Source organism: Hylobates moloch, unplaced genomic scaffold (assembly GCF_009828535.3).
Source record: "Hylobates moloch isolate HMO894 unplaced genomic scaffold, HMol_V3 SCAFFOLD_24, whole genome shotgun sequence".
In the NCBI taxonomy this organism is placed as follows: domain Eukaryota; kingdom Metazoa; phylum Chordata; class Mammalia; order Primates; family Hylobatidae; genus Hylobates; species Hylobates moloch.
This window is the reverse complement of record NW_026652299.1, coordinates 1983365-1997627: the sequence shown is the minus strand read 5'-3', so window position 1 is coordinate 1997627 and position 14263 is coordinate 1983365. Positions and strand designations below refer to the sequence as shown.

Sequence of the window (14263 nt, the reverse complement as noted above, 5' to 3'; positions counted from 1 at the left end):
TCCCTCCCTTCTCTCTCCCCTCCCTCCTGTCTGTCCAGATGATTTTTTGGCATATGAAAGTAATGCGTTCACTGTGAACACACTGGGGCATTTAGAAGATCGTATGGCTAGTTTATTTGGTTTGAGCCTGTTCTCTTGGCTCTAGAGAAAAGGAAGATTCTTTTTCACACAAAACTTGTACATATTTCACTTTGTTTTCATTCCCCAAGGTTAAGAGTAGATTTGATGTAGTCACAGAAATGTGGGTGTACTTGCTGATTCGTGAGCAGGTGGAAGCCTCCCAGGGAAGAGATTGTTTTTTCTTTTTTTTCGAGACAGGGTCTCACTCTGTTGCCTAGGCTGGAATGCAGTGGTGCAATCATGGCTCAGTGCAGCCTCCACCTTCCTGGACTCAGGCGATCCTCTCACCTCCCGAGCAGCTGGGACTACAAAATTAGCCAGTGAGCCACCATGCCTGGCTAATTTTGTATTTTTTGTAGCGATGGGGTTTTGCTGTCTTGCCCAGGGTGGTCTTGAACTCCTGAGCTCAAGCGATCCTCTTGCCTCGGTCTCCCCAAGTCCCAGGATGACAGGCGTGAGCCATGGTGCCTGACCACCATGATTTTTTTGAACAAAAGGACGTGCCCGCAGCGTCGACTCCGTAGCATGAGTGAGTGGGTGTAATGTGAGTGAGTCCGGCGTCGACTCCGTAGTGTGAGTGAGTGAGTGTGGTTGGCTGACGATGGGACCTGCTGCATGGCGTGCCGAGAGTCCATGTGCTGAGCTAGCACGCAGCAGAGGGAGGCTGCACTTTTCAATTTATTTTATTTTTTGTACTTTAGGGTCTAGGCTGGTCCTGAACTCCAGGGCTCAAGTGATCCTCCCTCCTGGGCCTCCCAAAGTGCTGGGATTACAGGGCTGCGCCACTGTGCCCAGCCAAGGCTCCACCTTTTGAGCAGCTATTCTCATTGGTCATTCACCGTTTCGCCTGCAGATCTGCCGACACCCCAGGCCATTGAGCCCCAAGCCATCGTGCAGCAGGCCCCAGCGCCTAGTCGAATGCAGATGCCGCAGGGGAACCCGCTGCTGCTGTCCCACACCCTGCAAGGGCTGCTGGCCAGGGACACCGTGCAGGTGGAGCTCATTCCGGAGAAGAAGGGCCTCTTCCTGAAGCACGTGGAGTATGAGGTTTCCAGCCAGGTAACTGGCAAATTGTGTGTATGTCGGGGCCGGAGAGGGAAGAAAGGGTCATGTCTCAACATCTCAGGGCAGGAGTGATGTGACAGAAGGTTGAAGGGTGAGTCTGTGCGGCTGGCTTACAGGCGAGATCCAGAACTCGCAGCAGGGTCAGGCTGCGGGGCTGGCTTTTCCATGCCTCTGCTCCCCGCACCTCACTCTGGCCCAGCCACGTCCCCACCTGGTCCCCCTGGTCCAGTTCGTCTTCCCCACCACTGTGCTCTGGAGTCCTGTTTCTTTCTTTTTTTTCTTTCTGAGGCGGAGTCTCGCTCTGTCGCCCAGCTGGAGTGCAGTGGCGCGATCTCGGCTCACTGCAAACTCTGCCTCCTGGGTTCACGCCATTCTCTTGCCTCAGCCTCCGGAGTAGCTGGGACTACAGGTGCCCGCTACCACGCCCGGCTAATTTTTTTGTATTTTTTTTTTTTAGTAGAGACGGGGTTTCACCGTGTTAGCCAGGATGGTCTTGATCTCCTGACCTTGTGATCCACCCGCCTCGGCCTCCTGAAGTGCTGGGATTCCAGGCATGAGCCACCGCGCCCGGCTAATTTTTTTGTATTTTTTTAGTAGAGACGGGGTTTCACCGTGTTAGCCAGGATGGTCTTGATCTCCTGACCTTGTGATCCGCCTGCCTCAACCTCCCGAAGTGCTGGGATTCCAGGCGGGAGCCACCGCGCCCGGCCTGGAGGCCTGTTTCTTAGGAATCTCCCGCAGACAGTCTGCGGAGTACAAAGCGGGATTCGTGCCAGCCTCGCTTTGTAATAGTGGGAAACCCCCGAGGATTAGAATGTCAGCCCCATCCACTGCGGACCCCAAACAGTGAATGAAATTTGCATGGCAGGATCAATATGTGTCACTCTAATCCCCTTCAATAACATGGCCCTCCTGTTGCCGGGCACCCTGATATTGGGCAGATGAGACGCAGACACTGAGTGCCTGATGCCCGTCTGGAGCAACACCGTGGCTCTCTCTGTCCCTTGCTTTGTTATCTCAGTTCCGTTAGGACAGATTCTGATGGGAGTTTCCATTGTTCATCCTGGGCATTGAGTAATTGATGAGCTAACTCTGTCCTTGGGAGGTGTGGAGTCAGCAGGGCTTGCGGGATTCGCACAGACAGAGCAGGGCCCACTCCTGTGTGGGAGAGGGCGGCCCTGGCCCAGCCTTGGCCGGACGGCACTGCCAGGGGCTGGTTTGAAAAGCGTCATGAGCAGATGGTCCAGGGTAAAAGGTGTGTCTTTTTGTTTGCTTGTTTTTAAAGAGACAGGGAGGGTCTTGCTCTGTCACCCAGGCTGGATGGAGTGCAGTGACACGATCATAGCTCACTACAGCCTCAACCTCCCAGGCTCAAGCCATCCTCCCACCTCAGTCTCCTGAGTAGCTGGAACCACAGGTGGATGCCACCATACCAGGCAGTTTTTAAAATTCCTTGTAGAGATGGGATCTCACTATATTGTCCAGGCTGGTCTTGAACTCCTGGGCTCAAGTGGTCCTCCTGCCTTGGCTTCCCAAAGTGCTGGGATTACAGGCGTGAGCCACCATGCCCAGTATTATTATTATTTTTTTAAATTACAAATGGAGACTTGCTATGTTGTCTCAGCTGGTCTCCAACTCCTGGGCTCAAGCCATCCTCTCATTTTGGCTCGCCAAAGTGCTAGGCTCACAGGCATGAGCCACTGCACCTGGCCTTAAGGACAAGCGAACCGGTCTCCCCTCCCTGCTGTCCGCTCTGCTGTGCTTCACTGTGTTCCAGAGCCTGTGGCCACACGGTTCGAATGGTTGTCAGTGCTGCTACCAAAGGACGAAGTGGGTCAGAGGGGAGGACTGCCTTCGAGGACTGTGTCAAAGCCGCCTTGCTGTCCGGCTTTGCCGTGGTTCCCGGCCCTCTGGGCCACAGTCGGGGATGTGGACCAGCTGGTGGGATGCCGCCGGGGGGCCCAGCAAGCCAGCCCAGCAAGCCAGCCCTTCCTTCTGGGGCCTGGCAGCCTGGGGGCGAGGCAGCTCCGAGTGTGTGAGACGTGCTGTTCCCTGCCAGGGAGCCAGCAGCTGGCCTTTCTTCCAGTCTTACTAAGCTGCTCATTCCTTAAGTAAATTCATTGCCACCTAGGGAACATTTGTCAAGGGGGTAGTTTGGTCACCCCGATGTGTGTGTAACGGGCCAGCCATTGACCAGGTGGGAAGCCACTGTGCTTCATACCATTTGTTTAGTTTTTTTTTTTTTTTTTTTTTTTTGAGATGGAGTCTCGCTGTGTCACCCAAGCCGGAGTGCAGTGGTGGGATCTCAGCTCACTGCAAGCTCCGCCTCCCGGGTTCACGCCATTCTCCTGCCTCAGCCTCCCGAGTAGCTGGGACTACAGGCACCCGCCACCAAGCCCAGCTAATTTTTTGCATTTTTAGTAGAGATGAGGTTTCACCATGTTAGCCAGGATGGTCTCGATCTCCTGACCTCGTGATCCGCCCACCTTGGCCTCCCAAAGTGCTGGGATTACAGGTGTGAACCACTGCGCCCGGCCTTTTTAAATTTTTTTGAGACAAGGTCTTGCTTTGTTGCCCAGGCTAGAGTGCAGTAGCGTGATCTTGTATCACTGCAACCTCCATCTCCAGGGTTCGAGGGATTCTCCTGCCTCAGCCTCCAAAGTAGCTGGGACTACAGCCGCCCACCACCACGCCCAGCTAATTTTTGTATTTTTAGTGGAGATGGGATTTTGCCATGTTGGCCAGGCTGGTCTCTTTAACTCCTGACCTCAGGTGATCCACCCGCCTCCACCTCCCAGAATGCTGAGATTACAGGCGGGAGCCACCGCGCCCGGCCTAAGAGCTATACAAAGTTTAAAAGTTGTATTGCCATACACGAAGGCGTCACAAGGTTCCTCCGTTTAGTAAAGGCCTGGTGAGAGAAGATGCACTTGGTGCTGTCGTGTTCCCGGGCTCTGTTGAGGGGAAGTGATGAGACAGCGTGGTTTCCAACATCGGATCTAAGCACCAACCCTTCTCTTGCAGCGCTTCAAGTCCTCGGTATACAGACGGTACAACGACTTCGTGGTCTTCCAGGAGATGCTCCTGCACAAGTTCCCCTACCGTATGGTGCCTGCCCTGCCACCCAAGAGAATGCTGGGAGGTAAAGCCAGGCGTGCTGCCCACTGGGGGCGGAGGGAGCGAGCCCATCTCCTGGACCCTGTGGTCCTGGCTCAGGGATGGACCCCACTGTAGACCGGGGCAGGTGCAGGGCTGCAGGGAAACTCCAGCCTTTTGGTGTCTGGGGCAGAGCTATGGCTTGAGGCCAGCCTTGGTGCAGGCAGGGAGACTGGCACCCGGCATCCTTGGCCCACCGGAGCCTTCAGCTGGATGACTGCAGGTGGGGAAGCCCTTGCTGTGCAGGTGTGAAAGAGAACCCCAGTTCTCCTCTCCAGAGTGCAGTGGCCAGAGCTCCCGAGAGCTCCCGAGAGGGCTGCCAGGAGCACTGTGTGCTCACCTGGCTGGCATTGCCCTGCCTCCATCTGCAAAGCCATGGGAGCCTGAGCCATGGGCACCATGGGAGCGCTCGGTGACCTCATGGAAGAGAAATGAAGTTGTGCAAGTGGGAAATGTAAGCTGCATCTTGCAGGAGAGAAAAAACAGCACACGGCTGCCTCACCTTCACCTCTCTGCCTGAAGATGGCCTCGGGCCAGGTGGGAGATCGCAGACGACCTCGGAGCCGCTCCCCAGGCCTGTGTCCCCCTGGGCTGCAGAGCTCGGGATGGCGGCTGCCAGCTCTGATCTCACTGGTGGTCTCTTCCTCAGCCCGTTCCTCAAATTCTGAATAGAACATGCTGGGGAGATGAGTGCTTAGAACTGATCATGGCTTTCTGCCGTTCCCAGCCCTTCCACAGTCACCGTGTCCTGGACGGGGACGCAGCATGGGAGCTAACACAGTCGCCAGTTCCCCGCATCTGAAATCGTACGATGGTGCATAAATGCTTCTGCCTCTCGTGGGTCCCTGAGCAAGCAGCCCGGAGTCTGATGATGTGATTTTCTGCCCCCCCACCAATGTGAACGCCACAGAGCAGATCACTCAGATCATGCTGAAGGGCACACGGGCGCTCAGGGGCAGCAGAGAGCAGAGGGCGCGACAGGGGTGTGTGATGCTGGCTCAGGCCTGGGCGTCCGAGTTGATGAGCGCTGGCTGGTGTTCAGCGCCTGGAAACCGCACACACGCGCTGCGCCACTTGCGCATTTATGGAAGTGCAGCCTCATCGGAAGAGGCCTGCCAGTCTTGAGCCAGGAGGGAGGCCCCAGCCAACTGTATTATTTGTTTTCTTTCTTTTATGGTGTTTTTTGTTTTTGTTTTTGAGATGGAGTCTCGCCGTGTCACCCAGGCTGGAGTGCAGTGGCGCGGTCTCGGCTCACTGCAAGCTCCGCCTCCCAGGTTCATGCCATTCTCCTGCCTCAGCCTCCTGAGTTGCTGGGACTACAGGCGCCCGCAACCAGCCCAGCTAATTTTTTTGTATTTTTAGTGGAGACGGGGTTTCACCGTGTTAGGATGGTCTCAATCTCCTGACCTCGTGATCCACCCGCCTCAGCCTCCTAAAGTGCTGGGATTACAGGCCTGAGCCACCGTGCCCGGCCTCTTTTATGGTGTTTTTTAGAGACAGGGTTACGCTACGCTGGCCAGGCTGATGTAGAACTCCTTGGCCTCAAGTGATCTGCCCTCCCCAGCCTCCCAAGATGCTGGGATTACAGGCATGAGCCACCACTCCTGGCTGTATTTCTTAATACATTAAAAATAGTATTTAAAGGCTGGGCACTGGTGGCTCATGCCTGTAATCCCAGCACTTTGGGAGGCTGAGGTGGGCGGATCACCTGAGGTCAGGAGTTCGAGACCAGCCTGACTAACATGGTGAAACCTCGTCTCTACTAAAAGTACAAACATTAGCCAGGCGTGGTGGCAGGTGCCTGTAATCCCAGCTACTTGGGAGGCTGAGGCAGGAGAATCGCTTTAACCTGGGAGGCAGAGGTTGCAGTGAGCTGAGATGACACCACTGCACTCCAGCCTGGGCGACAAGAGCGAAACTCCGTCTCAAAAAAAAAAAAAAAAGTATTTAAATACCATTTTTGTTTGTGTTCAGATTGAAATGTCCTGAACGCATCAGTATATGCTTTTACTTTTTTTCCCCTTAGAGTGAAAATATTTAACCCGAATGAAAGCAATGAGTAATTGAATCCTTTGCAGAGTGAGTTATAAGCACAGTGAATAGAAAAACTCAGCCGGACGCGGGGGGTCACGCCTGTAATATCAGCATGTTGGGAGGTCGAGGCGGGTGGATCACCGGAGGTCAGGAGTTGGAGACTAGCCTGGCCAACATGGTGAAACCCTTTCTCTACTAAAAATACAAAAATTAGCCAGGAATGGTGGTGGGCGCCTGTAATCCCAGCTAATTCCAGAGGCTGAGACAGGAGAATCGCTTGAACCCAGAAGGCGGAGGTTGCAGTGAGCCGAGATCGCGCCACTGCACTCCAACCGGGGCAACAGGAGCGAAACTGTCTCAAAAAAAAAAAAAAAAAGAAAAGAAAACCTGGGTTGTGTTAGTGTTAGAGTGTAGCAAAACCCATTTGTTCGTGGAGAGAAGTGCCAGGAGGGGATTATGGAAGATGTCTTTAATGGAGGTGATTAAAGTGACCACTCACGTGGTTCCCAGGACTCCTGATGGCAACAAGCAGATCTGTGGTTTTCCCTGGCAGCTCCTGGACCCAAGTGTGTGTGGCCGGAGGGGGCCTCTGGGGGTGGGGCTCTTGCTCTGGGCGGCCTTCTCTAACCCATTGTCTGAGCAGCACTGGGGGCCCGGCCAGTGCCCTCCGCTAGCCGCTGGGCCCTCTGCCACCTCTAGGGAGAGTTTTGAGAACTCGCCCAGAGCAGAAGATGGGGGCCAGCTCCCTGGACTCTGTCTAGTGACCCCGTGTGCTCCTCCAGCCGACAGGGAGTTCATTGAGGCCAGGCGGAGAGCCCTGAAGCGCTTCGTCAACCTGGTGGCGCGGCATCCCCTGTTCTCCGAGGATGTGGTCCTCAAGCTCTTCCTGTCCTTCAGCGGCTCGGTGAGTGTGTCTGCCCTGCCTGTGTCCCGGCCCCGGGGAGTCCCCGAGCCTCCGGACCCACCCTTTCCTCTGTCAGGTTTGGTTTCTTATCCTCTTGGTCCCTTGTTTGGACGCCCAGCAGGAATGACATGGACAAGACTTCTTTCCTTTCCAGATAACAGTCTGAATGTGATTTTCAGAGGTGTCCCTGGTGTTGACTTTGCAGGATTTTGTAAATCCGCGTGGAAATCATGGGTCTCTGTGGTCACTTTGAGGATTTAGGCTGGATGGTTTGGAGGGTTTAGAAAGGTGCCCAGAGACTCCAGATGGGAAGAAGTGTTTACTTAAAACAAGGCCCTGTCTGACTAAGGACCACTGGAACACAGGCTGAGCCTCCTCATCAGAGCCACAGCACAGACCTGCATCCGGGAATTCACTTCTTGTACATGCGCTCCGTCAGAAGTCCGAGTGGGGCTTCCTTCCTCCCAGCTGCTGCGGCGCAGCCTTATTGTATGTCAAGAAGCTATAGCTCACAGGCACGGTGGCCCACGCCTCTAATCCCAGCGCTTTGAGAGGCCGAGGCCGGATGATCCCTTAAGCCCGGGCGTTTGAGACCAGCCTGGACAACATAGTGAGAGTTCGTCAAAACAAAACAAAACAACAAAACAAAACAAAACACAACACAACACAGGCATGGTGGTGCACACCTGTAATCCCAGTCACCTGGGAGGCTGAGGCATGAGAATCGCTTGAACCTGGGAGGTGGAGCTTGCAGTGAGCTGTGATTGTGCCACTGCACTCCAGCCTGGGTGACAGAGTGAGACCCTGTCTCAAAAAAACGAAACAAAACAAAACAAAACACAAAACAACCCTGCAGCCCAGCTCCTGTTTCCAGGAAGAGGAAGCAGCTGCCAGCCCCTCCAGGGAAGGCGGGTCCTGTGCTTCTCCTCCACCTGTGCCTGCAGGACCCTCTCTCTGTACAGGGAGGGGCGGGGGCTCCACTGGAATAGAGGTTTCCAGGCTCTCCTCTATTTTAGGGAAACCCCTTCTTGAGTGGGGACCTGAGGGCCTCTGTCCTTGTCCCTGCTGCAGGAAGGCACCCCCACTCCCAGGCTGACCTCACGCAAGCCTTGGTTCCTTTTGTCTTCATTCCTCTTAGAGGCAGAGGGGCCTTCGCCCTGTGCCTGGGATGTCCCTGGGATGGCCCCGGGTATGTCTGGAGCAGGCAGTGGGATCTTTTGAGCCCTGGGGTTGGAAACCTTCCTTTGGAAGGCGATCTGGATTGTCAGAAGAGGAATGTGGCAGGACCTGGGAGGGGTGGTGGGGAGGGGCATGGTGGGTCACGAGTGGGCAATACCCCTGTTCTGGGGGCAGGACGCTCCCTGTGGCCTTCCCATAGGTATCATTCTCTGTCACTTCCCGGCCTCAGTTTTCTTGATTGCTTTCTGTTTTTAGAGATGGGGTCTCACTTTGTTACCCAGGCTGGCCCTGAACCCCTGGGCTCAAGCAATCCTCCCGCCTCAAGCTCTGAGTAGCTGGGACTACAGGCACGCACCGTGCTGGGCCTCGGGTTTATTTTTTTTGTAAAATGAGAGTTGAGTCAGATGATCTTTAAGGCATCCCTGAAATCTGAGAATTCCTGGACACGTACACAGCTGCATATTAGGGTTTCCCCTTGTATCTCCTGGGCGGCTCCTGATTTTAAGGCATGGCTTTGTCCAGGAGGCCTCGTTCAGCTGAGAGGGCTCCGGTGCCAGGGCTGGGCCTGTCCTTCCTCTGCCCAGCAGCTTTCCGGGCTCTGGTGTCCCTGGCGCCACGGATGCATTCCCAGGAAGGAAGACACTTTTGCCCTGTTCTGTTGCGCTTTTGGAAGCTACCAGGGTCTTGGGTATCTCCGGGGCTGACGCTGCCCCCCGTCTGTGGATGGAGGGGCCGTTTCTCTGCAGAGCCGCCCCGGGTCTGTGGATGGAGGGGCCGTTTCTCTGCAGAGCCGCCCCGGGTCTGTGGATGGAGGGGCCGTTTCTCTGCAGAGCCGCCCCTGGTCTGCAGATGCAGTGGCTGTGCCTCTGGAGAGAGGCTGCAGGTTTGTGGTGCTCCTGCTGTAAAGCCAGGCCGTCCTGTTTGGTGAGAAAAACATCTAAGGGAGAGTCAAGAGATTGCGGAATCCTAATGTCAAAGCCAACATGTGGAAATGTGTTTCTCCTGAGGAAGGCCGACCTCCCGCTCCACAGTGACCCATGCCTCACAGCAGCTTTCCTGCTGCTAGTAGAAGAGGGTGAAGCTGTCTCTTTTCTTTTTGCAGGATGTGCAGAACAAGTTAAAGGAGTCAGCACAGTGCGTTGGGGACGAATTCATGAACTGTAAGCTGGCTGCCAGGGCCAAGGTATTTTTCTGACTTTGAAGAGTACTTCCCTTTTTAACCAGAGAACAGTTTTAACCCTTCACAGCGATTTTGCCTCCTCCGCGTGGCAGGGATTATGCTGACATCTGTCGCACGGTTTCCTCATTTAACCCTCTTTTCACCTGCTCCGACACAGGGCTGGGAGGCCTGTTTTACAGATGGAGAAACAGGCTCGGCGAGGCTGTTGTCTGCCAAGGCCCCGAGCAGCAGGGCCGGGTTGCGGCTGAGCTCTGACCTCAGGCCCTCCAGGAACCTCGTGCCCTCTGCCCTTTTCTGTGACTCAGACAGACGGATGCTTGTGTCACCACCTTTTCAGATTTCTGGGGATTCATTGTTGCATTTGTTTATTATTAAATGTTTAAAGTTTGGTCTTTTTCCAAAAAGGACTGAGGTAGCTACTTGGTAGTTTTTTTGTTTTTGGTTTTTTCTTTTTAAACCTCTTCTTCAGGCCGGAACGGTGGCTCACGCCTGTAATCCCAGCACTTTGGGAGGCAGAGGCTGTCGGATCACTTGAGGTCAGGAGTTCAAGACTAGCCTGACTAACATGGTGAAACCCCATCTCTACTAAAAATGCAAAAATTAGCCGGGTGCGGTGGCGTGCACCTGTAATTCCGCTACTCAGGAGGCTGAGGCAGGAGAATTTCTTGAACCCAGAAGGCAGAGGTTGGAGTGAGCCGAGATCGCAAGATCGCGCCACTGCACTCCAGCCTGGGCGACAGAGACGCCATCAAAAAAAAAGAAAAAAAAATTAGCCAGGCGTGGTGGCAGGCACCCGTAATCCCAGCTCTTTGGGAGGCTGAGGCAGGAGGATTGCTTGAACCCAGGAGGCCGAGGCTGCAGTGAGCCCAGGTTGTGCCACTGCACTCTAGCCTGGATAACAGAGTGAGACTTTGTGTCAAAGACAACAACAACAACAACAACAACAACAACAACAACCACCACCCAGAAAAAAACCTGCTTCTTCACACAAAAATAAAAAATCTATTATTTTATTTTATTTTATTTTTTCAGACAAGGTCTTGCTCTGTCCCCTAGGCTGTAGTGCAGTGGTGCAGTTGTAGGTCATTGCAGCCCCGACCTCCTGGGTTCAAGCAATTCCCCCACTTCAGCCTCCCAGAATAGCCGGGACTACAGGCGTGCGCCACGATACTTGGCTGATTTGTTTGTTTGTTTTTGGTATAGATGAAGTCTCACTATGTTGCCCAGGCTGGTCTTGAATTCTTGGCCTCAAGCAATCCTCCCGGCATGGCCCCCCAAAGTACTGGGATTAAAGGCACGAACCACCATATGCCTTGCCAAATCTTTTACCTTCATTTTACTCTCTGAGCTTTCTGGTTTCTGAACACTGATAGTTAGTGTCAAATCTTATAAAAAGTCTTTGGGAATAAATGAGCATACGAGAGGCCTTCCCCCCATGTGGAAAGTCTTTCAGGAATTTATGTTCACTGTGTTTAACTTGAAGATTGTTTGTTTTTATTTTCGTTGTTTTCTGGAGACAGGGTCCCCAGGCTGGAGTGCAGTGTTCTGGTCATGGCTCCTTGCAGCATGGACTTCCTGGGCTCAAGTGATCCTCCTGCCTCAGCCCTCTGTAAGCGCCTGGGACCATAGGCGCTCCACCACACCTGGCTAATTTTTTGATTTTTTTGGGAGAGATGGGGTCTCACTATGTTGCCTAGGCTGTTCTTAAACTCCCAGGCTCTAGCAGTCCTCTTGCCTCAGTCTCCCAGAGTGCTGGAGTACAGGTGTGAGTCACTGTATCCAGCTAAAGATTATTATTAGTATTTTTTGAGACGGAGTCCCGCTCTGTTACCCAGGCTGGGGTGCAGTGGTGTGATCGCGGCTCACTGCAAGCTCCGCCTCCGGGGTTCACGCCATTCTCCTGCCTCAGCCTCCCAAGTAGCTGGGACTAGGTGCCCGCCACCAGGCCTGGCTAATTTTTTGTATTTTTAGTAGAGACGAGGTTTCACCGTGGTCTCGATCTCCTGACCTCGTGATTCGCCCGCCTCGGCCTCCCAAAGTGCTGGGATTACAGGCGTGAGCCCGCTCGCCCGGCAAGATTATTATTTGAGTGTTTTGTTGGTTTGTTTGTTTTGAGACAGAGTCTCGTTCTGTCGCCCAGACTGGAGTGTGGTCGCGAGATCTCAGCTCACTGCAACCTCTGTCTCAGCCTCCGGAGTAGCTGGGATTACAGGTGCACGCCGCCATGCCCAGCTAATTTTTGTATTTTTAGTAGAGATGGGGTTTCACCATATTGGTCAGGCTGGTCTCAAACTCCTGACCTCAGGTGATCCACCTGCCTCAGCCTCCAAAGTGCTGGGATTACAGATGTGAGTGACTGCCCCTGGCCTTATTTGAGTGTTTTTGGATAGGCCCTCCAGTGTGATGAGATTTCAGTGGACTCTGTGGTCCTCATCCCATGGGGTCATTTGTCTTCGTGTTTGTGGCATGCAGGTGATGACGGTTTTCGTTTCTTTTTTGGACACACAGAGTGATCCCTGCAGGCCTGTAGGAGTGGGGCTCCTGGGGTGGCTCATGGACCTGCTGGGTCTCCCGTGGCTCAGCTTTTGGGGGACCGGCTGCTGCCATCTGACAGGTGCTCCCCAGCGACTAACACAGTGTCTCTCCCCCCATCATCATGTCAGGACTTCCTCCCAGCTGACATCCAGGCTCAGTTTGCCATCAGCCGGGAGCTGATCCGGAACATCTACAACAGCTTTCACAAGCTTCGCGACAGGGCCGAGCGGATTGCGTCGCGGGCCATCGACAACGCGGCAGATCTTCTCATATTTGGGAAGGAGCTAAGGCAGGTGACCTTTCAGCTTCTGCAGGGGCATGTGCGGTGGGACGGGAATCCATGCTGGTGAAGGGCTTGGGCAGAAAGTGCATTTACCGTAATAACCAGCATCCTGACCCGTTTCACCCCAGAAGGGGCAGAAAATGGGTCGGGCACATGTGGGGTCATATTTAGAAGAAACACGGGAGAATTTCCGCCCTGAAACACGGATTTCTGAGCACAAGTAAATGCTCACCAGTTTCTGCTCTGGTAGTTTTCCCACTGTCAGGATGAGACTTTAAAAAAGATCCCAGGCCAGGCGCAGTGGCTCACACCTGTAATCCCAGCACTTTGGGAAGCTGAGGTGGGTGGATCACGAGGTCAGGAGATCAAGACCAGCCTGGCCAAGATGGTGAAACCCCGTCTGTACTAAAAATACAAAAAAAAGTTAGTTGGGCATGGTGGCAGTTGCCTGTAATCTCAGCTACTGGGGAGGCTGAGGCAGAGAATTGCTTGAACCCAGGAGGCAGAGGTTGCAGTGAGCCGAGATCGTGCCACTGCACTCCAGCCTGGGTGACACAGCGAGACTCCGTCTCCAAAAAAAAAAAGATCCCTTTGACTTGGGGAAGAACAGACCATGGGCTGGCAATGCTTCCTTTGCCTGAGGGGAGGGGAGACCCCCTCCGGGACTCTGCTCGCCTCAGCAGTGCCCCTCACCTGTGCACACACGTCACCTGGGGGCTGGTAGGGAAGAAGAGACGCAGCAGGGCCTGGGGTGCAGCCCCAGGGCCACCCTTTCTCCCAGGCTCCCAGGGTCCCCACAGGCCACTCTCTGAGCAGCAGGGGCCTAGGATGGGGTCATGCAGGTTGCTGTGGAGGACGTCTGTGGCGGGGGATGCCAGACTCGACTGCGAGGTGAGCTCCAGGCCTTGAGTGTCTCCTCTCCTGTGTGCTTGCTCCCTCAGTGCAATAGGGTCTGACACGACCCCGCTGCCCTCCTGGGCCGCTCTGAACAGCAGCACGTGGGGGTCCCTGAAGCAGGCTCTGAAAGGCCTGTCTGTGGAATTCGCGCTGCTCGCCGACAAGGCCGCACAACAGGTGAGTGGATCGGTTCTCCCAGGCGCCTGTTGCAGAGAACACGCTATGCCTTGGCATGAGTAGCGCCTCCTGCTTAGATGGGCTTCACAGTTCGTTTTTGTTTTGTTGTTTTGAGATGGAGTCTCGCTCTGTCGCCAGGCTGGAGCGCACTGCAACCTCTGCCTCCCGGGTTCAAGTGATTCTCCTGCCTTAGCCTCCCGAGTAGCTGGGATTACAGGTGTCCACCACCATGCCTGGCTAATTTTTTGTATTTTTAGCAGAGACTTGGTTTCACCATGTTGGTCAGGCTGGTCTCGAACTCCTGACCTTAGGTGACCTGCCCGCCTCGGCCTCCCAAAGTGTTGGGATTACAGGCGTGAGCCACTGTGCCCGGCCGGCTTCCCAGTTCTGAGCCGAGTGAATGACAGCTGTGCCCTGGGTGGGAGCTGCCTGTCCACATCTGTTCCTGGTGGCTCCAGGAGCGTTTACGCTTTCGAGAGGGGTTTGCCAGTGGCAAAACAGAGTAGGCTGTAGTCTTGAGTGTTGATTTGCTGAGGTTGGAGGATAGATTCTGTCTTTGAAAAGATGATCTTGGGCTTCCAGGCGTACTCCTGGGTGGACCAGATAGTTCCCACTTTGCTGTCAAGTCCACTAGGATTTGGCACTGGAGACTTAACTCATCAGAATAATAACGAAGCCCCAGCACCTGAGAGGCTCCCACCTCCTGCTCCACACTCAGCCTCAGAAAGTGCTC

At 54.4% G+C, this 14263-nt stretch overlaps 1 protein-coding gene across 2 annotated transcripts in view; it reads left to right on the top strand.

The window, feature by feature from the left end:
* Positions 1-14263, top strand: part of SNX8 (sorting nexin 8) — a 55993-nt gene that overhangs the window by 33914 nt on the left and 7816 nt on the right. For both annotated transcript variants that reach the window (XM_032145975.2, XM_058434419.1), the window contains exons 2-7: positions 974-1179; positions 4210-4327; positions 7158-7279; positions 9561-9641; positions 12302-12462; positions 13398-13530. In XM_032145975.2, coding sequence (XP_032001866.1) covers positions 974-1179; positions 4210-4327; positions 7158-7279; positions 9561-9641; positions 12302-12462; positions 13398-13530 — 821 coding nt within the window. The remainder of the gene's footprint in view (positions 1-973; positions 1180-4209; positions 4328-7157; positions 7280-9560; positions 9642-12301; positions 12463-13397; positions 13531-14263) is intronic.